At 39.1% G+C, this 26,684-nt stretch overlaps 2 protein-coding genes across 5 annotated transcripts in view; one reads left to right on the top strand and one right to left on the bottom strand.

The window, feature by feature from the left end:
- Positions 1-15,822, top strand: part of srpx (sushi-repeat containing protein X-linked) — a 79,374-nt gene extending 63,552 nt beyond the window's left edge. Inside the window, exons 7-10 of the mRNA XM_067992859.1 lie at positions 1,793-1,972; positions 5,570-5,703; positions 7,773-7,894; positions 10,665-15,822. Coding sequence (XP_067848960.1) covers positions 1,793-1,972; positions 5,570-5,703; positions 7,773-7,894; positions 10,665-10,845 — 617 coding nt within the window. The 3' untranslated portion in view covers positions 10,846-15,822. The remainder of the gene's footprint in view (positions 1-1,792; positions 1,973-5,569; positions 5,704-7,772; positions 7,895-10,664) is intronic.
- A 3,038-nt stretch (positions 15,823-18,860) lies between these two features.
- Positions 18,861-26,684, bottom strand: part of sytl5 (synaptotagmin-like 5) — a 201,683-nt gene continuing 193,859 nt past the window's right edge. For all 4 annotated transcript variants that reach the window (XM_067992854.1, XM_067992857.1, XM_067992858.1 and 1 more), the window contains 3 exons: positions 26,287-26,422; positions 24,090-24,298; positions 18,861-22,551 (listed from right to left, as the gene is read on the bottom strand). In XM_067992854.1, coding sequence (XP_067848955.1) covers positions 22,409-22,551; positions 24,090-24,298; positions 26,287-26,422 — 488 coding nt within the window. In that variant the 3' untranslated portion in view covers positions 18,861-22,408. The remainder of the gene's footprint in view (positions 22,552-24,089; positions 24,299-26,286; positions 26,423-26,684) is intronic.

Here is a 26,684-nt window from a genome sequence, read left to right as displayed (position 1 = left end):
GAGGAAACTTTTAAACAAGTGGTCATATCTAGCTGCTGTCTAGATTTTCAAAAATGTAATTGTAGGTTAATTGTGGGGCACTGTAATTTTTACTACTTGTTTATTTGGAAATATAATAAGAAGTTGCAACCTAAAAGGATAGACTTTCATGTCAACGTACTGGTTGTACAGGTGTAGAACAGGTGAGAAGTATCGCAAAATTGGGGGACCAAGCCTTAAACATAGTTAGCATCCAATTTCTTCCACCCATGATTTCCATTCAGTTACATTTTGTGTGCTAGATTGCTTGCAGACATTTTGTACTATAGCCTTATCAAGACCTCAGATTATATGCAAAAATATCCAAATGAATATCTGATGTGATTTTCCCATCTTATACACTGTGATTGCACTTTTTCCCCCTATAAAACCCATTTTGTGTAGATCTATGTACAGTGGAACTCTTAAAGGGGTACAGGCTTTGGATTTTTTTTGGTAGCAATGTTTACAGTACCTTTTAATATTGTGTTTTTCTTAGATTTTTTTCAGCATTTCTGAAAATTTTATCAAAATGAATTTGTGGAATTGTGGGACAGTTTTTATGTATCCATTACAATAAGTTTGGTTTTAAATGTCTCAATAGTGTTGTTGCCTGCTAAGTTGTCTGAAAGTATATTGTAAGGGAATCATTTACAGAACTTCAAAGAGGTTACTTGAAAAAGAGTTCTTCCACAGGAACTGAAGGAAAAGATTATGATGGAGGTTGGTTTCAATACACCCCAAATAGGCAATTATATGGTTGAAGTTGTAAAAGAAGAATGAGACAATGAAATTACATCACAGAAGGAGGCCATTCGGCCCATCGTACCTCTGCCGTTACTAGCTTTTCAACTGAGGTATCTACTCCAAGCCGATTTCCCTACTCTTTCCCCATATCCTTTAATATCCTTCCATTTCAAATACTAATCCAATTCCCTTTTAAATGATGTTATAGTCTCTGACTCAATAGCCACTTGTGATATAACATTCCATTATTTAATAACCTCCTCTCTCCTTAATTTTTCTATGCCCCCGTTACTGGTTTGTCAATCAGCAGAAAACTGTTTTTCACTATGTACCCTCTCAAAATTTTTCTTAATGTTGAAAATCCCTTATCGATCTCGATCTTCAGCTCCAGTGTAAAAAAACACAATTTTTTGAGCCTTTCTTCATTACTGTAACCTTTCATTCATGTTATCCAGCTCACTGCTGAAGCAGAAAATCTCTTCTTTTATCTTTACCAAGCCTGTTGCCCTGACGTCCAGTTTAGCCTCATTTTATAAAGGTGTTGGGCACCTGACTCATATTGGGTCCGGCATTGGAAGCTTGCCAGAGGGGAAGAGAAATGGTGCATACTTAGCTACCTTGTTTCTTCCTTTCGTTATTTTAAAGGATTGGATCATGTCTCCTTTATATTTCATTAGAAAGCAGAGCTCATTTAAAAGGACTTGTTCTTGATGGGTTTTATTTTTATTAAGCTTCCTAGAAGAGCCAGTCAGCATCAACCATGTGGGAATATGAACAGCAGCTTTGATTGCATTTCAAATATTTACACCCTAATTTGCATTCAAAACTGAGAAACAGAAGTCTAGGAAATCATGGTGTATCACTGGCACTTTGATGACATTGCTAGTATAACACAGATTTGTTTTAGGAAGCTGAATTATTGCAAATAGGTTATCCAGATAGCTAATTGTATTCTAAAGATTCTAAGAATAGCAGAGAGTAATCCATTTAATTTCTGTGATGACTGTACTTTGACTTTTGGTGTCAGTTAGGCGCTGTGGAAAGCTCATTCCACCAGAAAATGGCTACATGAGATGCTCAAGTGATGGGGATAACTATGGGGCAACCTGTGAATTTTCTTGTATGGGCGGCTATGAACTGCAAGGAAGCAAAGCAAGCGTCTGTCAGTACAACAACGTCTGGTCAGCGGCTGCACCAGTCTGTGCACGTAAGTGTATTTGAGAACTGCAATTTACACTTTAATTTCTTGTAGAATTGTATCTAGTTGTGTATGCGTGCCTACCTGTCTACAATACATTAAAAACAGTACTTTACACTGCAAAACAATCTTAAGATGCTATGTGCTTCTCAGCTGTTAACTAAAACTAACCATGTTCCACTCTTTACAGTTCCTTCACCAAACAACCATTAAGATGTGTCTGATCTTTGAGCCTCTATTTACTTAATAATAATTAGACGACTTCTTCAAAAGAAAAAGAGAAATAATCTGTTTGATTGGCAATTGATCCAAACATTCCTTTGAATTGTATCTTATCCCTAAAGGAACACACTACTACACATTAGAAGCATTATAACGTACTGTGCGGTGCATGCTATAATGCTCCTGCATTTATCAAATAATGCAACCTCTGACTTATGTGAGCAATGCCACAGCTGATCTGTTAGTAAAATATAAAAATCTGTCCACAATGCTTTGGTGTCACACCGTGATGACATCACATTTTTGATTGGCTAAAATAAATAATCAAGTCACAGTTCTAACTATGCAGACTCACAAAAATCTACCAAGAATACATTCTTAGTAGTTTTATTCAGATAAAATTTCATAAACCATGACATTTTTCCTAATTTTTACTTCTGAGAGAAAAAGAGAACAAGCCTGTGTGCCGGCAAATACAGTTTTTAAGCCCCATTTCTTGCAGCATAGTAGAAAAGCACGAGGTAATTTTTGTATAAAACCTGCTATCGTAAAGGATTAATTTTAGGACTTTCATCTGAGGAAAATTTCAGAAATTAACAGCAAGCCTAGCCATTCAGAGCACACCAGTCGCAAGCTGAATTAATTTTGAAAGCTTAGGTGAAGTTTCAGATTTATACTATGAACAAATGCTTAATTTTCACTTCTGATAAAGCTCTCACACAATCCCTGTGTACTACAGGTTATGAATAAATCCAGTTTCATTTTACTAAAGTAGCTGTATGTTTATTTATTGTAAGCAATAATTTAATTATTTTCCAAGAACCATTTAAAAAAAAATCAGTGTCTGGGGAGTTCTCCTATATACCTCTTTCTAAATTCTTTCCCCCACCAGTGATGCCAAACACTGGGACCCTCCCCTCATGCTATCACATTCTACCAAGTTCTGACAAATCCTAGATTTTCCTGCCCAGTGCTGTCAAATCACATCACCACCCCCCTACTCCAAGCTGCTAAAGCTCACCCTCTCCTGTGATACTATACCACAGGATTTCCCAAGCGCTGTAGAACCTTAGAATCACCTGTTTAGCTATCAAGACTTCCCCAGCGCTCCAAATCTCAATTCCCCAGTCCTGCAAAACCCCAGTACCCCTATCCCAAATGTTAGTAAAACTAAGGAATCTTCCTCTTGCACTGCTAAATCCTAGAACATTTTCCAGTGCTACAAAACAGGTATTTATAAAGTGTCTTATATTTAGAAAAAAGTCCAAAGGCCTTCATAGAGTTGTAATCAAAAATATAGATGCTGAGCCAATGAAGAGGACATTAGGAGGGGTGATCAAAAGTTTGATCAAAGAGTTGGGGTTTAAGGAAGGCCTTAAAGGAGGAGAGTGAAGTGGAAGTGTTTAAGGAAGCAAATCCAGAGCATGGAGCCTAGGCCGTTGAATGCATTGAAGGATGAGTGAACATAAGAGCATAAGGAATAGGGGCAGGAGTAGGCCATGCAGCCCCTCGAGCCTGCACCACCATTCAATAAGATCATGGCTGATCTTCGACCTCAACTTCATTTTCCCGCCCGATCCCCATATTCCTTGATTCCCTTAGAGTGCAAAAATCTATCGATCTGAGCCTTGAATATACTCAATGACTGAGCATTCACAGCCCTCTGGGGTAGAGAATTCCAAAGATTCACAACCCTCAGGGTGAAGAAATTTCTTCTCATCTCAGTCCTAAATGGTCGACTCCTTATCCTGAGACTATGACCCCTAGTTTTAGACTCCCCACCCAAGGGAAACAACCTCTCAGCATCTACCCTGTCAAGCCCTCTCAGAATCTTATATGTTTCAATGAGATCACCTCTCATTCTTCTAAACTCCAGGGAGCATAGGCCCATTCTACTCAATCTCTCCTCATAGGGACAACCCTTTCATCCCAGGAAGCAGAGCAAAGTTAGCAGATAGCTGCAGAGCAGAGATCATTCAGCAGCTTTGGAACAGAATCCAAAGCAGGATGGGAGCCAGCGTGATTGGATCAGAGCTAGCCCTGCATAGTGAAAAGTCCAAGTGGAGGAGCAGATACTGAGCACTCAGGAGATGGCTAGGTAGCGGAATATAGGCAGCAGAGAACACAGTCTCAGTAAAAAGCAATGGCTAAGGTGGAGATGAAATTAAGCTGACAAGCCAGCAGAGAAATAGACTTTGGTCTAGCAGAGAAATGGACTTTGGTGCAGGAGAAAATTAATTTTTGCCTAGGACCCAACACAGCAACACAGTCAAGCTGAGAAGGCAGTGGTGCACTGGATGTGGTCCAAAAACCTAGTAGGTAACTGCAGCAGGTGGGGAATGGTGGAATTAACGTTTCGGCTGCAGACCCTTTGTCAAGACACTCGAAATGTTAATTCTTCTGTTCTCTACACAGATGCTGTCCGATCTGCTGAGGGATTCCAGCATTTATTTTTGTTTGATTTCTAGCATCTGCCGTTTTTTTTCGCTTTTGTTTCGGTATGGAATGGCACTTTGGGCTGGAAGAGGTTGAGCTGCAGAGCAGAGTCACGGCAGCTGAGGCTTGCATGTCACCCAGCAGAGCAGCACAGGCCTGATGGCACAGGAGGGCAGGAAATCAAATATGAACAGAGTTCCAGCTGTTGAAAAGAGCCCAAAAAAACAGAATAGGGTCAGTGAATGGGCAACTTGTTTTGTTCAGGTAGCTTATAGCTTGAACTGGTAGATTGAACTAAAATGTACCTGTTATTAGGAGCAGGGCTCTTAAACACTGACAGAGAGGAGATGAGGGGGAAAAGGGCAAAGGATGGCCATGGATGGAGGTGAAAAGGAGAGGAACTCAGCGTGGGAGCCACCTTTAGTCTAGGCCCCCCCACCCCGCCACTGATTACCTCTCCCCTCACTGCTGCTGCTAAATTCTAGGTACCTACCTCCATATTGCCTACCATCCTGCTGAGTATCTGGGCTTTAAAAAAGGTAAGAGATAAAATTAAGTGAAGGAACATATAATAAGACTATTGATTTGCAGTGTCATGGAAATTAAATGAGTTGCAAAATTTGATCCAAAATATACCAGTAAAACTCCCAGTTTGCCATATAGTCTAAATATAGTGACTTATTCAGTTACCACAAATCAGTGACCCTGTGTTACATAAATAAAACAGGGTGTCTTTCAAGTCACCATGGGCAACACCATGGGATATTTGCTAGTGTACATATATACAACATATAAACATGTATTTTGAGACTAATTTGTCAGTGTTTAGTGTTTATTTTCTATATTGTGCTTCATAAGACAGACACCCATATATCACTGTTGTAGTAGTTTGTATATTTTTTGTAGTTCACCTATAAATCATATACGTGATTGAGTTTTAAATTTCAGCCATGAACGTTAATGTGGGTGTTACTACGGCAACAGCACTTTTGGAACAGTTCTATGAGAAGCGTCGATTACTTATTATATCTACTCCTTCTGGTGCCAATCACTACTACAGATTCCAGCTAGGAATAATTCAGGTAATGTTATCTTCTAGAACCAGCAAAGCTATAACTACCAACAATACAGAGTGACTAAGTATATCTATGTTTTTTTCACACAGTACAACCTCATATTGGGAGGATTTTTTTGGTTTTTTTACCCGTCTCCCAACGCCACATACCATGTTTGTAGTTTTCTACTTGTGCTGTTCTGTAAGCAACTGTTAAGCATTTTGAGAGTTTCCCTCAACACTACTGCACTGGCTGACATCAAGAGCGCTCTGTCTTGAGAACTACAGGACTGAATCATTGTCCCATCATCTGGTGACACTACCTGTTACTATATCAGTGCATGGTTCCTCTGTGTTTCATCCATCATCAACAGTGAGCTTTCAAAATTTGACTTTGACTTTATCAATGCATGAGATTGCTTGCTTGAAAGTTCCACATCAAAATACTTAAATTGGTACAATACAAATGTTTGGCATACTAGCTAAGATTTTATTTATTTTGTAAATCCCGCCCACCATGTTACGATTTTGTTCTCATGAAATTGATCAGCTCCATTTGAGAAGAGACAGTAGGCCTCCTTTAAAACGGTGCCCTCCACGTTTACTGCACTTTATCATCTTTCAATAGAAGCTGCAAGGAATATTAGCGTTCAATAGACTTTCCTTGACACTAAATTCATATTGTAATATTAAATGCTATGTATAAACACATTCGGAGGGTGTTTCAGTAATCATTAGCCACAAGACGCAGATAATGATTTTTAGCATTTTGATATGAAATCAAACAGGGGTGTAGAAGGTGGGGGGGGGGCGGGTGCGGGTGGAAGATGGTAAAATTACACCTTGATTCAACTTGGAGTTGGCTTCATAGTCCAAATGTCCTTTTCTTGCTCATACCTGTATATAAAAAAGATAACGTTAGATGCATGAAGAACGATAGGTTAGAAAGACAGAAAGCCAAAAAGTTGAGTTCAAATAAAGCTCTAAGGTGTAAGCAGAAAGGGAATAGTGTGGGATATATTTTGTCAGCTTAACCTGTTGGTAAGTTGGTTGTTTCTGCGTAGTAACTTTTAAGGTCGGGAAAAGAAAGCATTGCTCGCTGCTAGTCTGGACAAGGAATTCTGCTTACTGAATAAATTCATCAGTTTATGTCTGTTCTTGCAGGATCTACTCATTCTTGCCAACCAAATTGGTATCTCTACCAGCTGATGAGTAGTAATTACCTCTCAGTCTAGTATTAGGAGGATGACCAAAGGTTTGGTGTGATCAAAGGTGATAGGAGAGCAGCAGATCATGGAGAAAACTAGTACAGACTGGAAGATTCAGTGTATTGGCAGGGTAAGAGAACAAATGAGCAAGAAGCAAGGTTCATGGAAAAGTGATGAGGAGGTAGATGACAATATTTGTGGTTTTTTCAGTGATTTTTTTCCCCCACATTTGATTTTAAGGAACCAAACATTACGAAGAAACAAGAAAACTTAAGATTGCCATTTTATCTGCCCACCCATCTGGTTTCTGCCTGAGTATAAATTGTCCCTACGTGTATTCTGTTCTGTACTTGAACTCTTGAAACTTTAGTTACCAATCAATGACCAGTTTTGCATAGGGATAGCAAAGTTAGTTGGCTGATTGGAATATATAGGAAATGCTGATTGAGGATGCTCAGTGCAAGATTAGACATCAGTTGTGAGTTAGTAGTACACAGCCCAAGATGCAAAAGAGATAGTAGTCAATGAAGGAATGCAGAGGACAATACTACAATCTAGTCCAACGAGGATCTGCTGTTATATTTTTAATTTTTATGCATCAACCATGATAATGCTTCACTCAGCAATGTTTTATAAGACAATTGAGTTTTGAAATAAAAGTTCTAAACTTGCAATCTGTTGAGTTTTTAGTATCAAAATATATTTGTTCGTGGGATGTGGGTGAAGCTGGCAAGGCCGCATTTATTGTCCATCCTTATTGCCCTGAGAGGATGGTGGTAGGGCTGCTCTCTTAAAAATGAACTGCTGCTCATAAACATATTAGAATGTGAAACTCTGTACGAAATTAGAGTTGCATATATTGAAGCATATTTCATTTGATTCCTTGCAGCAAGCTATATGTGGCTTTGACTTGAGACACGTGACAGTCATAGAGCTAGTTGGTGTTTACCCCGTGCTAATAGGGAGGATAAGAGAAAAATTCTTGTCACCGTTACTTGTTTTACAGCTGAGGTAAGACAACACAATTGCAAAGACTTTTCTGTAGTTTTAGAATAAAGTTGTGTGTCAAATTTAAAATAGCTGTCTAATCTGAAGTGTGCTGGAAATATAAGATGCTGGTCTTACAGAATTTAAACACCTTGTTGACTTGATATTTAAGGAATGGGCCACAAGTACTCATGGAAAAAATACATGCTTTATTCTTGGGCAATTACATAAATCTAATGCTTTTATCTATTATTTAGTTGTAATGAAAGTGTTTGTTCCACATTTGTGACCTATTTTATAGTTTTGTGCACTCCTCTGAGGGCATTATCTTCCTTTTCTATTTTCCCCTCTTGGCTTCAAACATCCACTATCCAAGAGTCAGGAAATTGCATGCTCCCAGGTTGCTATCAGTGCTGCTGCTGGCTGGTTGCTAGGAGGTGCCCAATTACACCTTGGTAAAGAATCTCCAACCAAACCACCTTCCTGATTCCTCTTCCTCCCCTCCCCCCACCCCCTCCAAATGGGTGAGATGCCTGACCTTTGCTTGGTGCCATCTCATCCAGTGTAGTTGACATCAGGAATTTTGCATAATGGATCACTGAACTTGTATCTTTTCACACCAAAGCGTTTGCATACCACGTGCTGCACCACCCATGTTCCTGATATTTTTCATAATGAAATTGTAAGATATGCTGGTAGTTGTACCCAAGAATTTTACAAGTCAGTGTAGCTCTTTCTATTTCTTTAGGTATTTTGTTATAAATCAGTTTTGCTTGTATCTGTAAGGCCAGTCTGTAACGTGTTTTTCCCCAAAAACTACTTAAATAGCAAAGAGAAATTTTAAGTATATATATATTGCATATTTCTGTTGCTATGCTGTAGCCCAGACCCCATGACTTGTCTATCCTTCATACTGTCAGTTGAATGAGATAAAGTGGTAACTGAAGTTTTTGAAAATGAAGCCCAAGAGCAAGTAACATTGTAGGTGAACTTACACATAATATAATTGGAATATGCCTTCACTGTACTAAACTATTGTTTAGATAGAAAGGCATTTTCAAAATAATGATTTATTCACAAAATGCTATTAGATTTTAGCTGCTAATAAATTTTGACCTAAGTTGTATGATGAATTATTGTTACCGCTGTGGTACATAAAGATGACCTTAAAATGTTACTTGGTGAGCTGAAGGATCGAGGCTTTGATTTTTTTAAAAACAAAGTAAAGAAAAAAATTAGGCCAAAATTAAAAGCTTCTATGTAATTTAATTTGGAATAGATTTATGACCTTACATTTCCTTCAAAGGAGTGGAACCACTTATGTGAGAGAGCAGAGTGCTTAAGACGCTCAATTTTATGAAATTTGGATCAGTATAATGGATTAGTTAATTGATGAAACACAAGAAACATAAGAACCACCACCATCATCCCTCCTCAAAAAATCCACTCTCGGCTCCGTTCTTGCAAGCTACCGCCCCATCTCCAACCTCCCTTTCCTCTCAAGTCCTTGAACATGTTGTCGCCTCCCAGATCTGGCTCACTGTTCCCCCCACTCCATATTTGAATCTCTCCAATCAAGTTTTGGTCCCTGCCACAGCACTGAAATGGCCCTAATAAAAGTCCTAAATGACAGTCCCTGTGACTGTGACCATGGGCCATTATCCTTTCTCATCCTTCTTGACCTCTCTGCAGCCTTTGAAACGGTCAACCACACCGTCCTCCTCCAACTCCTCTCCTTCATGTCTGGCTGAGTGGATTGCCATAGCTTGGTTCCACTCTCATCTATCCAATCATAGCCAGCGTATCTTCAGTTGCTTCTCTTCCTGCCCCTGCACCGTTACCTCGAGTCCCCCAAGGATCTATCATTGGCTCCCTCCTCTTCCTCACCTACATGCTGTTCCTTAGTGACTTCATCCGATGACATGACATCAGGTTCGACATGTATACCCAGCTCAAGCTTTTCAATCCAATCCATCTCCTGCGATGAAGCTACACAACCCTGGCATCCAAAAACTAATCCTCACCTTCCTCCAAGTAGCACATGTACAGTAGGATTCTGAAGGGAATATACATTGTGCTAAGGGGACTGGTGAGAGTCAAAAACTCTCTGACTCCCCAGCTCTCCTTAAAAGCTCCCATACTTAGTGTAGCCCAACTGCAATGAAAAATTTAAATTTTGCTCAAAAAGCAAAATACGGCATATGCTGGAAATCTGAAAACACAAATAGAAGAGGCTGGAGATACTAACAGATCAGGCAGAATCTGCGAATAACCAGAAGTCAGTTAGTTGATGTTTCAGGTCTAAAGTCCCTTCTTCAAGACCCACCTCTTTCTCCACAGATGCTGCCAAACCTGGTGAGTGTTTCCAGCTTTTTTTTAATTTTTGTTTTTAAATTTTGCTGTCATAACTCCTCAAAAGTTGATTTGCCACTCCAAATCCAAGGTGATGTCTTTCCCTTTAAAGTACTGTGGATTTCAGATGCAGCCTAGCAATGGACATTGCCTAATTTATATGAGTGGTATTAATACATGGCCTACAGCCAGCATTGGGGTGGTATCCGTTGTGGAGACCATTTTGATGTCACTTCTGCTTATTTGAAATCCAATTTACATTGCAGCCTGTTCCAGCTGTAATGTCTCTTCACCAGTTAATTTGCAAATCCAATTTGATAGTTGACTCAAGCTCCTTAAAATTTGTCAAGGTTGCAAGACAGGCAGACATTAGTGAATGCTTGTGGTTCCATTTTCTCGTTCTTAACATTTTTCCATGATGCATTTTATTATTCATTGGCAGACTGCTGCTCCAGATTTCACAGTCGAACTTCAACATGGTCCTTGTTGACAAGCATGGTGTGGACAAAGAGCGCTATCCTTTCCCAGTCACTTCTGCTGAGCTCTTCACATTGATTGACACATTTTCTTTGCGAAAAGAAGAAATCAAATTGCAAGCTGAAAATGGTCAGTCATGTATTTGATTCCTAAAGCTCAATTTTATCCTTCAGTGGAACAACTGCAGTTTGCTAGGTGCATCTTCAAGCTGTAATCTCAAACCTTGAAAGTGCTATTGATAAAAGTAATGTGTTCTGAAACTTTTCTGTTTGGTTTCTGAAGCTTTTGCTTAAGTGCAGTATGTTGTTTTATTATTATGAACATGTAAAGAATTGTGCATTATGTAATTTATGCCCCTCTTTCATTTAAAACTGTACCACAGGAGTAAGGTTGATAATAGTAGACTTGGAAAGTTTTTCCTAAATTTGGAAATGTGCCAGAAGTGTATGTTCTATTATTTTCACATAGTTCAAAAAGAATAGATTGTATGTTAGCACCATAATGAGCATTTAGTATTAGTTCTTAATACCAGCATATGCCACTTCTTCTTTGCCACTCTCAATCCTTTCTGTACTCATTTGGTCAATCCAATGCCTTTCATCAAAAAGATATACTGTAGATATGAGGATCTGTTTTCTAGGTGTGAGTAACATTTATGCTGATATCGTACAGAAAAAGGAGATCCAGATTTTATGGCTGTTTTGGGTGGTTTTAAGGCCAGGTGACATATTTTGATGTACGTTTAAGACAGCAGTAATTATTTTATGCTGGATGTTGGAGGGAGGGAGTCAACTGCTAGTCTGAAATTTATAATGGCAGACACTCAGGCAACACTTCATACCTGTTGGCAAACAAACCAATACAATTCAATGCATCAAACCTTTTAGTTCATTAGTTCTATATTAGTTCATTATATTATGTTAGTTCATTCTTCTGGATGAACACATTAGAAATGGATGCACATGCAATATTTTCATGGGAGAAACAATTCATTTGTGGTAATTGGCATAAGTCTAGTCGCACTTGTATGTATAGAAGTATCCATTCGATAAATGAATTCAAGTTGGGAACATTCTAGAAATTGTAACAGTTGTACTCAGGAAGGTAAGTAATCCACATGCTCAAGGGTTCAAATCCGCATATGAAACAGAATTGAAAAAGTTACATGGAGAGGGAAAAGATGACACTGAAAATAAAAGTGAGAAAAATATATCTTTCACTTCAAGGACCAGGTATAGATAAATATTCATGTGTACTGTAAAGTCCATGCTAATGTAGTGGTACTTTCACTATCATGTTATGTAGCATTCATAAATAAATGAAAAATTCTTTTAAATAAATTGTCCGATGTTTGCAATGCTACGGTAGTGTTAGTCACTATTAAAAATAACAGCAACAGTACTAGAGTTCATAAAAGATCTCTTTGTCAGTGTATGCTAGTTTACCATGGTTTGTGTTTTAAAAATATGTGACTTAATTCTATTCACATATCCAGAGTACTGGCTGCTGCGCTTGTTTGGATCCTTCACAGAATTGTACTCCAGATGAGTAGCCGCAAAAGAACTAGATACTCGCCCAAGATTCCCCTCAAAAAAAGCCTTCAGAGGGCTCATGGGTGCTTTGAACGGCAATGTACTGGAGCTGTATGGAGCAGAGTTGCTAGTTTTGCACCCAGTATGGTAAGCAGATTGACTCGGTCACTTCCTGTTCCATTAACTATGCCCGTTCCAATGGAATGATATTATGCAGGAAGTGCATCAGTTTGGGATTTTCATACTGCATAAATGGACAATATCAGTGGCCTGATGACTAAACCAAATATTCTCCTGGCTGTAGGGAGGTGGTGTTGTTACAGGGCTGGCATTTATCTCCTTTGGCTGATTTGTTCCCTAGTCTTTTTGAAGACCCTCTGCTTTTACATTGTACCCAAGACAATACCCTGTGGAGGATCCAACAACAGGTGAAGGATCTTCCTGCTGCTCAGCAGTGCAGTGTGGTATTTGATCCCTGAAGGTTGCTATTGTTGCCCTTCACTTGAAGTTTTAGTGTTTTCATAAGCCTCCTCGCTGTCTTCCATCAAGATGGTTATTACTTTCGGTTGTGTTTGAATAACTTTGACTAAAATTTAATTGATTCCTAACTTGTTGCCAGCAGTAAAATGTTGTTACTGAACTATACTGATTGTGTATATTGAAGCCCTGAACTTGTAAAATTAAATCAATATCTAGAATATCGAGAGAGCTGCAAATTCAGCATGCAGATGTCCATGCCTCATTCTCCAATCTGCGCTTCTTTCGAGTGAAACTCTGCACTGGGTGCGGAGACTCACAACTTCAGGGCTTTATAGTTAGTTTGGTTCAGTTGCTAGCACTTTTGCCTCTGAGTTAGAAGGTTGTGAGTTCAAGCCCCATCCAGGACTTGAGCACATAATCTAGGCTGACACTTCAGTGCAGTACTGAGGGAGTGCTGCATTGTTAGATGTGCCGTTCTTCAGATGTGATGTTAAACCAAGGCCTTTCTGCCTATTCAAATGACCATTAAAGATCGCTCGGCACTATTCAAAGAAGTGTCGGGAGTTCTCTAAGCCTGGCCAACATGGCTTCCTCAATCAACATCACCCTAAAGAGATTAACTAGTCATTCAACTCATTGCTGTTTGTGGGACTTTGCTGTGTGCAAATGGTTGCTGTCTTTGCCTACAAAATAATAGTAACTGGACTTCAAACCCACTGGGGAGGAAATTCGGTAGCGACGATTTTTGGGTGCTCCCGCCGCGCAGGGCAATTACCCTGCACACAAATGGTGAGGTCCGAGGTGCCCTGAATATTGGGCCTCGGACCTCATTATACTGAAGACAGTGCTGCGGGAGGAAGCTAGACAGGTGAATGCTGCAGGTTTGGGGGAGACATCGGGGGCCAGGGATGGAGACATCGGGAGCCAGGGATGGAGACAACGGGAGTCGGGCAGGCATCGGGGGTCGGGGATGGAGTCATCGGGGTGGAAGGAGATCGAGGGTCGGGGGCCTGGAGGTCAGAAATCGGGGACAGGAGATGCTTAGGGTTGGTTTTCCTTATGGCAGCAAGTGCAAACAAATGTTGCAGGTAGGGACCTAAAGCAGGTGTTAGGCCCCTTATTTGCACATGGAAAGGGACTAACGCTGGCATGAGACGTGGGTAAAGGACGCCTTTTGATTGACCTTACACAATATGGCGGGCAGTGCACTACCTACCCACCATTTTGGGGCCTTAGGAGGCCGCGTAGCACCTGAAGAATGGCCGTTATTTGGCCCATTTCAACTCCCATTCATTTTATGTGCAGTGCTTACGTATATTTCTGAGCAATATGAAAAGGTATAATATAAATGCAAGCTTGTTCTTTGTTGGTGCTTAACTATTTAAAGTGCATTAATGCCCAACAGTCCAAAATTAAGGCCCTGTGGGTTTAAAAACTTAACTCAAATAAAAAAAAATTGCCCTATATTCCCCCTCACCCAAAATACTAAGTGTTTTATCCACTTTGCCAGGCAGAGTGTCTCTTTACTTGGCAAGTGTGTTTTATTTAAGAATGGTGTTCAGCACTTAGCAATCAGTAATGTTCAGCAGAGTCACAAAAACAAACATTACTTCATAACGGATATAAGCAAAATATAGCTGTGCTCCCACTTGCAGAATTCTTGCAGACTGAAGTATAAATCTTTTTGAACAGAAGCAATATGTAGACAGACAGAGAGGAGAGGGCACACCCTGGAGCGTAAGAGCGAAACAATGTCCTCATTTATGGTGCTAACATCAACTCGGCTCCTATTAAATTGAACCAAAATAGCAAAAGACAAATGTGCAGTTTGGGGCATATTGTGGTAACATTTCAAAATGCATTATTTTCAAATATTGTTGTGGAAAGGCACTGGCTGACACTTGTATAATGTTTCAGATTCTTTTATAGTTCAAAGCAGATTAGTGCTTCAAGTACTATGGTAGCATGGCCACACCATTTAAAATAATGAGCTAGATGAGGAATACCATTGTTAGTTATAAAGTACTGTATTTGCTGTGCTCTTTACTCTCCACTCTCCTTCAACTGGTAGAATTTATATTCCTTCAAACCATATCACTGAGGATTAATAATTTGTGCAGTGATAGAAGCAGAGTACAAATTTATTAATCAAACTTATGACTATGAAAATGAGAACCACCCATTAAATCTATTCTATTTATTAGTATGAATAAAAAGTGTATAATATATAATATTTTATTCTTACTAGTAAAATGTGTGCCAATGATTACCACTGGGCTGTCATATCTGTGACCTTTGGCCCATGCAGGATTTGGCATGATGGTGGTTTCTTGCTTATATAATTTGAATATATTTTACTGGCTTTGGAACAATAATCCTAATTATTTCATCAAATCAATCATATGTTCAAACATCAGTCAGTAATGAATCCAGATTCTGGTACTGAGGTGCCAGAACACTGCAGTACTTAAAGGGTTAAACTGGTATATTTTTTTCAGTGTGTAGCTGAACTTTGTACTTCCTGTTAACCTTCAGATGATAAAAACAAAATCAATATACTGCACCTTTTTAAAAACTTGGATAGAGCATATCACCTGCTCTTGACCAGAAGATTGCATGTCACTCTAAACCATCATCCTCAGTTGAGAGTGTTTTACAGTTCTTCTGTGAGCTTCTAGGTGGAAGTGCTGACTTAGGGAAAAGTAAAATTAAAACCCCTGGCTTGATGCTCATCTAGCTGACGACAACGTGACATTTATATAAAGAGGTCTGTGGCTTGGACTGTGCGGTCTGGTCTGACCTACCTGACTGAGACTAAATTGACCCACTCCTTGGATCAAAAGGTTCGTACCCTTGAGTGGATTTTAATTTGGATGTGTCAGTGCCTTAAGGAGGCTCTAAGTAGAGAAGTTAATGGATTGCTGCTGAGCTTCCTTCACCCTACATGTGCAATGCAAGCTCAGCTATTAACATGCACTGAAGTTGTTATTGCTAGGAAATATTGCAAATTCGGCTAGAGATAGTGGTTAGAACTCTATATCACAGGTTTATATGTTCTTTGTTTTGGTATTCTTGTTATTTTATTACTAGTAATAAAGAAACATAAAGGATTACGACTACTTGTTTATATTTGTAAATGATTTATACCTTGCATTCTGTTGTTTACAAGCTTATATATATGATCGTGCAAATATGTCTACATACTTGGCTATTTTATTGCTATGTACTTAGCAGGATACATTAATGTTAAACATGTGTATTCTTGTTATTGGGATTGTGGTATTAACTGTATTATAAAATAAAGGTTTGCATTACCTTTGTTATACTTTTAAAAATAAGCATTACAAATTAAGACTTTTGTGTAGAATGACAAAGATGTTACAAAGCTAATTATTTATCTTTCCCCCATAATTTTATATGTATTTGTAGTACTGACCTGGGATGACTTGAAAGATCTGACTATTTTATTCCTTAATATTGCTGTATTGATTTCAAGCTAATAATAATGAGGGTGAGTTACGATTTAAAGTAACAACTTTGGTCGATTCAATTTTTCAATGTTTCTATTGGGACTACCAAGAAAGAATATTAGAAAATGTTTGTACTTTTTGTACTGACCCTTTATTAAGAATATTTACATTGTTTAAAATATTTAAATGTATGCCATATATAAATATTAATTATCAGCTTTGCATACAGAGCATCCTAATGCAATCCAGATGACCTTTTATTTCAAAAGCAAAATACTGCGGATGTTGGAAATCTGGAATAAAAACAGAAAATGTTGGAAATACTCAGCAAGTCAGGCAGCATCTGTGGAGAAAGAAGCAGAGTTAACGTTTCAGGTCGATGACCTTTTATTTCACCTTCACTCTGCTTGATGACCCAGGTAATCATTTTTCAAAGTGTTGGTGGTTGTGTGAAATGTTTTGCAGACACTTTGAAGTTAAAATGGAAAATATCCTACTCAATATGTAGGAATTGTAAACAATTTTACAACACCTAGTTACAGTCCAACGATTTTATTTTTAATCCCACAAGCTTTCGGGGGCTTTCCCCTTCCTCAGAAAGCACAGTAGAGTACAATAGAGGAAATTGAATATTGTTTATCTGTCTCTGATAGATCGTGTTACCACGCATTTCCCTGGTTAGAGAAGTTCACAAGCCTGTTCATAGGAATAGGAGTAGGCCATTCAGCCCCTTGTGCCTGCTCCGCCATTTGATAAGATCATGGCTGATCTGTGATCTAGCTCCATATACCTGCCTTTGGCCCATATCCCTCAATACCTTTGGTTGCCATAGATTGAAAGATATCACAGAACAATGTAATCGTTTTCTATTCATTTTTTTCTTTCATGTTCTTTACAAAGGAGCTCCATTAAAATTTTCTGGGAACTAAAATTCCACTGGGTTATGGATATTTTATAGTTGAATTTTCCATTCCAGTGTCACTGATCCTGGCATGTTCTGACATTACACTATATTGAGTTATATTCTGGAGTGCTGTGAAATGCCCTTACATCAGGGTATAGCCTAGAGGACTATGAAATGCCCTTATATCGGGGTACAGCTGGAGTGCTGTGAAGTGCCCTTACATTGGGGTACAGCTGGAGTGCTGTGAAATGCCCTTACATTGGGGTACAGCTGGAGTGCTGTGAAATGCCCTTACATTAGGGTACAGCTGGAGTGCTGTGAAGTGCCCTTACATCGGGGTACAGCTGGAGTGCTGTGAAATGCCCTTACATCAGGGTACAGCTGGAGTGCTCTGAAGTGCCCTTACATCAGGGTACAGCTGGAGTGCTGTGATCAACAATAATATTGGGTTGCAAAGAGCTTGTGATAATGTGACTATTCGCATTTACCCAATAATGTCAACATTGCTGTAATCTTCAAATCAATTTCTAATGAAAAATATCACTTCTTTCCCCCCTCCCCCCCGTACTAGATTGTTTTTTTAAATCTTACGTGGTATTTAGTATCATCTTTCAAGCACAAAGCCTTAGTAACACCATAAAGATGGTAGTCTTGATTGGTGTTTCTAACTTAGAAAATTTGATTTCCTTAAGTTATTTATATATATTAGTCAGTTTCGCATGGCATTACACATTTGCATGTATATATAAATAACTTAAGGAAATAAAAGTTTCTAAGTTACATTCTGATCTTTATCTATTTCTGCTCTAAATTCAAGGAATCTTACAATACCAGGTTATAGTCCAACGGTTGGACTATAACCTGGTGTTGTAAGATTCCTTACATTTGTCAACCCCAGTCCATCACCGGCATCTCCACATCATGCTCTAAATTCAGCATACCACTTGGTGGCAGGGTGTAATTACACAGTGACAAGTTTGCATAGGCAGTTTCCATTGTGTGCATGGAGATTGGAATTTATAGTGCAAGTTGACAGGAAGTGCATAGATAGGATTTTTAGTGTAGGAGGGGGGAGGGTGGTGGAGAATTCTCACATGAATACTTAGATTATTGCAGGACTATTGCTTTAATGATCATATTCTAACTGTAATGTAGATACTTTTCTGTAGGCCAAAAATTTGTGCAAGTGGACAGGATTCTCCAGTTACAAGTATTTCCTGTGGGAAAAAAACTTCCTTTCATGAGCATTTTGTGTAGTTTTAGACAACTAGAACATGTAATGATACAAAGAAAACTTCAAGTCTTGAGAATCTGAAATAAAAGCACAAAATGCTGAAAGTGAACAGCAAATTGATCAGTATCTGAATAAGAAAGATAGGTTTAAGTGTTGGGTGTGACCTTTCATCAGGACTGACCAATATTACCTTTGTATCTGCAGCTTTTAATCTTTTTGTAAGTTTACAAAACCTTTGTGTATACTTTCATATAGTAACTAGTCAGCATCTACTTTGAGAACTCTGGTTATTTATTATGAATCTAGTTTTCTGAAATTACTGTGCATATGCAAGTACACTACTGCCTCTCTATAAGGGTGTCTTCATAAGCCATTTAAAAATTGTGTTTTTGATGGAGACAATGTTTGATATGCTTCATTATATTGCAGATGATGAATATTAGCTATTGTGAGTTAGTGCAGCATGGTTAAGATTGCAATCTTTCCTCTTTCTATATTTATATAGAGAGAAAAAAAGCCAAAAATTACTCTCACACAACTATTAGAATGAACGTTTTTATGTTAGAAGGAATTGTTTTACAAATATCATTTTTATAAAGATGTAGAAATGTATATAGCTTAAATTGCAAAGTTTTAATGACAGAAGAATTGGGGTAATCTGGTACAGGAATAGATAAACTATAATACCAGTTTAAAAATATTTAAATCTTGGAGTTATGAGTTTTCCCCCAATAATTCATAATTATCATAACAATTGCACAGTTAACATTGTTTTGTTATAGGTTATAATACAGTGACTTTTAACAGTTCAAAAGAAAAAGATAATGGCCCAGAATTTGCTGTAGCAGGGCAACAAATGGCACCCACCGTTACTTAGACTTGCCCATGCCCGTTTAATCTCCATGATATTTTGCACTGCAAATTGCTGGAAGTTCAAGATGGAAGCGTGTGGCGCCCTCTACCGGGCATCTGGGATCTGAGTGAACAGGGCAAGCAACTGTGTATCTCCTTAATCAATCGGATTGAAGGATTGTTAAATGAACAGTGCAGAATCTGAACAAGAAGTGTAAATTCGAATAGTGAATTCAATGTCAAATCAGGTACAGCAAGCAAAATGGAGAGGGAAAGAAAGATTGGATTAAGAGAGAGAATTAAAACCTGAAGGAATGAGACTCCACACTTATAATAGTTAACTTTCATTGTCAGAAGTGTTGTTTGGCAGTAATTAACACTTATCGTGCATTAAAAAGGGTACTTAGACTGAAATGGACAAGCCCTAACTTTGTGGCAAATTTAGTTCGTGTCTACCACCCAAATTCAGGAACTTCACGCCTTTCAATGCATTTGAATGGTGAATCGGATAGCAAGATGCCATTTTCGCGATGCATCTTGGACAGCAACGTCCAGATTTTCACGATTAACTGGGCATGTGCCCTCGCCTGAAGTTGTTGTGCGATTTGTGCGTAAATAACGGTGAGCGCCATTAGTCTCACTGTTATTTTGACAGCAAATTCTGGGCCAATGTTGTACTTTATCATTTCCCGGTATTGTACTGGCCAGTGCTGGAGGACTCTACATTATTGTACATGTATGTCTCCTTACCTCGTCCACTACATCTGAACATTTTATTTAAAATGTTATTTTTCTCCCTGCCCCTCCTTGCCTGAAGCCGTTGACTCTGTCAATGGAATATGGTTCTCTGGGCAAAGGTTACCTTCCAGTACATCACCTATGTGGCCATTATTCATATATGAGTGTTACCAGACTATCTGCCTGTGGAGGATTGCACCAAAATGATATCCCCACACTCTTACTTGGAGTAGGGCTTGTTGTATTGCGATCATGGGAGTGCTCATTCCCCCCACCACCGCCCCCCCCCCCCAACCACTTCCTGTTACCCAAGGCCACTAGAGCCAATTGTATGGCTGCTCCAGCTGAGATTGGCTTACCCAGCAATAACCAGGGATCAAATGAGGGAAAATGAGATACATCACCATGAACTATTGGGATATGATTTTTAACAGATATTTTAGTCCAGAATGGTTAAAGCTAAAAGTTTTTAATTCTACTAGTGGTATAGAGTTCAGAACTACAAAACAGTTGCTATAACTACAGCTGAATTAATTAATTTATAATTTTGTAACTTGTAGCGTGTTAGAAATCTTGAAAATTATCAAGGAAGTGCTGCAGGGCTTGGGTATGGTGTTCAACTGGTGTTTACATGGGGAATATCCAGTCTTTTTGTTTTGAGTGCAAAGGCAACAGATATGTTCAGGAGAACTTCAGGATTCGTTGACTTTGATATGATTTGGTTTCCTACTAAAATCTCAGCTGGGACAATGGCCAAAGCAAAGTGTTTCCGGATGCCTACCACTTTTTTTTGACAATGGGCCAGAACTTGCATGGCAACGCTCGCCGCAACCCCTGCAAATTAAATTAACAAATGTATTTACTGCGGGCTGTGTGGCATCGACTTGCTTGATTTTGAACTTTTAAAAAATTGTGCGCTATCAATTCAGCCTCTGAGCAGCGTGAGTTCACACGCATGGAACATTCAGAGTGGAAGACACGTCACGCCAGCATGTAGACTCCATTCATGTAAAGGTAGTATTCTGGAAGTCATCGTAAATAAAAATTTTTTTTTTTTTAATAAAACGACAAAGAAATAATTGAATTTAAGAGACAGAAGGGAAAATTTTAAAAGTAATATACATTTTTAAAATTTAATTTTTAGTTGTTTGGCAGTCATTAAGACTAACCGCGATTTTAAAACTTAGTTTAGACCCGGTATTTTTAAGCGTACCTGTTTGGTGGCGTAATTAGCTACTTTCCAGCTGGGCAGATGATCAAGATGGCAATTTTTCTGTGATTTCCCTAACTGTAGTGTGGGATGGCCCTTTAATTAGAAGCTGTCAAATCGCTGGTGAACCAACAGGAGCAAGTTCACGATTTCTGCATTTTACTGTGCATGTGTAAACACGGGAAGTTGCTCCTTCAATTCGCCATAGAAAACAGAGAGCGCTGATGAGCTCCTCTGTTATTTCGGGAGTATGTTCTGGCCCTTGTGTTTTACAGTGCACACTGTGGAGCATATGCACCACTTCACGTAGACTAACGATGTTGGATTCTTCACTCTTACATTAGATTACTTCGAGGTTTGGCATATTTCACGACCGTTTTAGTACCTGCAAGTTCAGTTTTATTGAAATACAATTCTGTAATTTTTTGATTTGCATCCAACTTTAAATGCCACTGCTTTCTTCCTCCCTCCCTACTAAAATAATGATTTATTTACACAGAGTTCCTGATCACAGCTCTGCTGGCAGCAGGTGCTGACAAGTGGAAGTATAAGGAGGGAGGTAAAGTCAGACGGTGATTCATGTAGGGCCGTCTCAAACGCCCTCTTAGGGTTGGCTTGAGCTGCTTTTGTTCAGCTACCCACCCTCTATGGGAAATAGTGTGTGGCATAGAAAGGCCTAAAGGGACTACACTGGCATTTGTTCAATGGATCGGTCATTTTAAAAACAGAGTGGAACCTACCATTAAATAGGAACATACTTTGTTACAAGATGTTAGGGAAAGATTTCCTTTGTACACCATATTCTTCATAAACACAGTTAAGATCTTGCTATGGGTTCTGCACTTGTGTTCACATCACTGAAAACGCTAACTCAGTTACACCAGGAGCTAGGGACTCAAAAATGGTTTAATTGTTGGTGGTATTGAGACTAGAACGGGAACCTCGTTAGTTATTCTTTGATAAAGTAGCCAAACCTCTAAGAATTCCTGATTATTAACCTACAGAGGCTGACACTGCTGAATTACTAGTGAAAAATATTTTCCCTTCCCAATTGCTGCACGATTTAAGCAGACATCAGATGATCTTGAATTTTTTTTTTACAAAAACGAACTGTTAAAAAATCCCACGGAAGTGTATTTACAAAAATTAAAAATTGTGAAAATACAGCTGTATTACTATACGGTAATATGTTCAGTCACAGAATTATCCCAACCCTGTCAGCCTCAAAAATACAGTAGTTTAAAGACAGTATGTAGTCTTTTAAGTTGTATTCTTTCCGTCTGTCAGGCTCAAAATTTGCGCTTTCCCATGCTGCCTCTCAGCATTATTGTGCTCTCCACACAGACACCTGGGTTCCCTATCATTTGAAGCCAGATGTGCTGTTCCTCCCCTTGGGAATCCATCCAATCAACTTCATTCCCATAGCTATGACCTGTTGAGCAACAAATATGTGACAGCATAAACATTTAGGTGCCATACCAGTAATCTCTCTTCATTCTTACTGACAGAACATGTCAAATTATCATCTAGACAGGCAGTGTTCTATTGTCAGAGATCAAGAATCCAAATCCTGATTTGTGTATTAAAAACAACGATAAACATGTTAAAGTGACCACATTTCAGATTCCTTAACTGTATTTGAATGACTTATTGGGCAGTTTAGCACTTTAACAAAAAGTGGAAGTCTGCACTAACTTGTCTTTGCGTAATTCAGTAATGCTGTGCCTGGAGAACTGCCTCTTGGGCTGATTTTGCTGTAAGGACACTGTCTAGACAAGTTAATGATGAACTGAATGAATGAAAGGGCAGTCTTAGTAGTTCAACATTCACACTTTTGTAAGTCAGCACACAAAGTGTGTTACTAATTAATTATGTCTTTTTTTTTTAATTTTCCTTTTCAGGAATTTCTTATCCTGTGCATTTCAGTTCTCAACAGCCTGCAATTTTCAACCATTGCTTCATCCATGATCCAGCTAGTGGGTGGGACTTTTCCCACCCCCGAGATGCCTACAGACTGTGGCTGTATATCTAGCCCAAGAATTACTTGCAACAAGTGGTGGGGGTGGGGGTCTCTCTGGAGTCTGCTAAATAGTTAGGTCAGATGGGGGACAGAGACGTTCTATTTCTGGTCTTTCAGGCCTAGGAAAAGACAGCTACAGGGGGGGGGAAAAATGACTTTCTAAAAATTTTGCCTGATGCTGATGGGACATTTGTATGGCTGTGCTCCAAAAGCATTTGCCGGCCCCTCTCTGCCGACTTTACATCAAAGCAAACAGCAGGAAGTATGCAGTGACTGTATTTCCCACATTTTAGTTTAAATTGTATGTGCTTGTCCACTTACAGGTGGGGCAGGGTCTATCATTTCTATCTATATTAATATTTATAATTTTATTTAATACAGGGCACCCCACAGCTGCAACATGAGCATCATCCACAGGAGTGTAGACTGATGCGAAATAGTCATTTAACAGCTCTGCCATAACCTGAGAATCACTTTGACTCTGTCCTAAACTGTCTTTCAGTGGCCCTATATGATCTGTTACAGCCTCCTGACATAGCAAAAGCTTTTTCAGCGACCACAATTTTGCACCATCTTCTTTTCCAGAGATATCTCAGCTTATTTAGCTGTAGTACTGAACATCCATAGAACTGCACCCCAGTAATGGGTAGGAGGCAGGGTCCTTAACCGCCAGATTACTCCAGTAGATTAAACTTGTGGCGATTATAGTTGCAAATAGAAACCATATTGCCTGATTTTGTTTTACTTATTCAGCTCTCGTGAATATAAATGTGATACAACAGCATTGTAGCTATCTTGTCACCATCATAGCTATAATTTCTACATGGCTACAATCTGAACGGAGATTGACTTTTCCCCTTAGACTACTTTCCTTGTCTTTCTACAATAACCAGTTTGCTGACAAATAAAGAACAAAAGTTTAAAGAGAGAAGATAAAATAATTTAATTACCATTGCCAGTGCTGAGCCTGATGCCCCCGAGAAAAACATTGCTGGAAAGTGATTCTTTGTCCCAGACGGTTAGCTCCAAGGAGACATTTTGTAGATCACTAGGGTATAAGCCGGTGTAGGTGAAGGTGTGGTTCCACTGGGGGTTTACACTCTTTTTAATGATAGGCGTTTTGTGCTTAGAAGCTTTGTTGTTGTCAGGAAGCAAGTATCTGATTTTTTTTAAGAAAACAAGAAATTAACATTTTACCTCAGGAACAGAGAAAATCTCCAAACATCCATTACGCATCTGGACCTGTTCCTCTACTGTTGTGGTGAAGTCTTCTATTTTTAAATATTTTGATAACTTTAGATAAAGGAAGTAAGAAAAAAGCTGACAGACATAATGAGAACACCAAGATCTGGTTATTCTTTGGGCAGCAGAAATAGGCTTCCAGTGGGAAAATCCACTCCCAGATAATTGTCACATTTTATATGTAAAAGCAGTGGTACATCAGTTTAATGATTCTGTATGTTATAATGCTCCATTCCCCTCCCATAGCAGTAAGTTCATTTCCACTTTTTATTGCTTTACTTTGGTTTTGCAATCAGTGAATTTGGCTAAATTCTGCTTTAGGTTAGGTCCAGGCTCTGCTTGATGCAAAAGTCACTCAGGAAACAGGAACTGCTGTACCAGCGGTGGGAATCAGAGAAGCTTGCAACTGGTTTTGTCTGCACTGGCACGTTAGGAAGGTGAATATGGTAACAGGCTTACTGGCTCTTTAGACTATCGCTCTACTTTCACAGGTCTTGGTAGAAGTTCTGTCATGCTGGTGCTAGGTAGAAAAAAAATTTAGAAACGCGAGTCTAAATCTTCCGCTTGACCGTAATGCCAGTAGAAGTGCAGCAGGGTGGGGTATCTGCCTGCCGCAAGGATGTGCGGCTGATCCCGAGTGACTTCACAGAGCTAGGACTATTTGAATAATTTTGCTGGGCTCCTTGTCCTCTGCCTGGGGAGTGGCCACGACAGGCCTCAGAGGCCTGTTGCAGCGCAGTGCGGTCAGTGGCCTCTGTGCTGCTGGTTGATTTGAAAACATTTAAGAATTTTACTAAAAAAGAACCTTAGCACGTAGAATTGATTAACCTATGATGAATTGCATAGACTTCTTGGGCCTCTAAACTTGACATCCTCCTCCACCACACTTGGCAATACTGGATACCAGGAGCAACCAGCATTGGTATGGCACAAATGATGGGAAAATATGTCAGATGATGTAATTTCTGTTATTAGCATATTTGTAATATGCTCATCCATATACAGGCAGAGATATTGCATGTCAGCCTCCATTTCTGGTGGGAATGTAGATGGTCATAAAATGGCTGGGGGCCTGGCAAAACAGGCCCCTGACCCATTTCCATTGAAAAAGCAGCTCAGGAGAGGTGGAAAATCTAGCGTTGGTCTCTTCATATCACCACCTGCTGATGTAAAAATCAAAGTATCACCTCCTGATTAGCACCAGCAGGAAAATCCAGTCGTTTGTTTGCTCTTTTAATAACAGATAAAGCTTGAAATCATCCTGTGAAGTAACCGACTGGATGGATAAGCTGCAACAGTACAGGAGAGGTAAAGCATTCAAAGTAATAGGAACATTTTGAAATTAGAACCAATACACAGAAAACAACATTTAAACACATTCAATATTGTTTCAGTCTCATAAAAGGACATACAGAGAGAGGTAAGATGAGGGTTCATCCCTAAAACCAGGATTCACACTTCAATAAAGTAATGCTGGTAAGAGATCCCCAAATATGAATTTTAGCAAATCTCACCGGCATCAAACTCTGTCAAAATCTTGCCAGCATCAGAGTCTGTCGCACAAACAGATTTCTACTTGTGATGAGCCACAGACACATACAAATAACCACAGTGATATTATGCAGGTTAATAATGATCCAGCACTTAGTGGAATGTATTTTCTCCAGCACCCCCTGTCTCTGTTGCTTGTTTCTCTTGGGTTACTTTTAATTTCTGATAGTTGGGAGTTACGTGCTAAAGCACTTTTTATCCATTTCAAAACTGCTTTCTCTGCTATCCCAGTTAATTATTTATAGCTACTTGTTACTGAATTGTGAGGAGGTATTTGTGGTCACACATTCTCCAATTATTTGCAGTTGATGCCATAAGGAACACAAGGTGATGCTGAAGTTTTCTAAAACTTACCCTTTTACAAATGTATCTGAAGCTCCTCCCGTTTTCACTGCAGTTAAATTTTTTGCTTCCTTAATGAGCACCTCCAATACTCCACCATTGGATGCCTGGGCAGAGCCTTTCTTTCCTCTAATGTAACTTCTTTTAGCTGTGCGGAATGAAGTTTAAATTATTTTTAAGCTAAAATCCAAATAATTATTGTGGCAATAAACCATTTCATTTGGAAACAACAATGTCAACAATTTCGTGTTAAATGCATTTGGATAGAAATATACTGCATAAGTCAAGGCAAAGTATGTTACAGGCCACAAGACATCCTGTTGAGGAGGGCGAGAGGTGGTATGTTATACCTACAACTTAGAATTACTGAAGCTGTCATCGTAACCATAGGCGCCACTGCAGCATATTAA

The sequence above is a fragment of the Heptranchias perlo genome, chromosome 11 (genome assembly GCF_035084215.1).
Source record: "Heptranchias perlo isolate sHepPer1 chromosome 11, sHepPer1.hap1, whole genome shotgun sequence".
Taxonomy (NCBI): Eukaryota; Metazoa; Chordata; class Chondrichthyes; order Hexanchiformes; family Hexanchidae; genus Heptranchias; species Heptranchias perlo.
The sequence above is the reverse complement of the archived record's forward strand: the minus strand, read 5'-3'. Positions and strand labels throughout refer to the sequence as shown.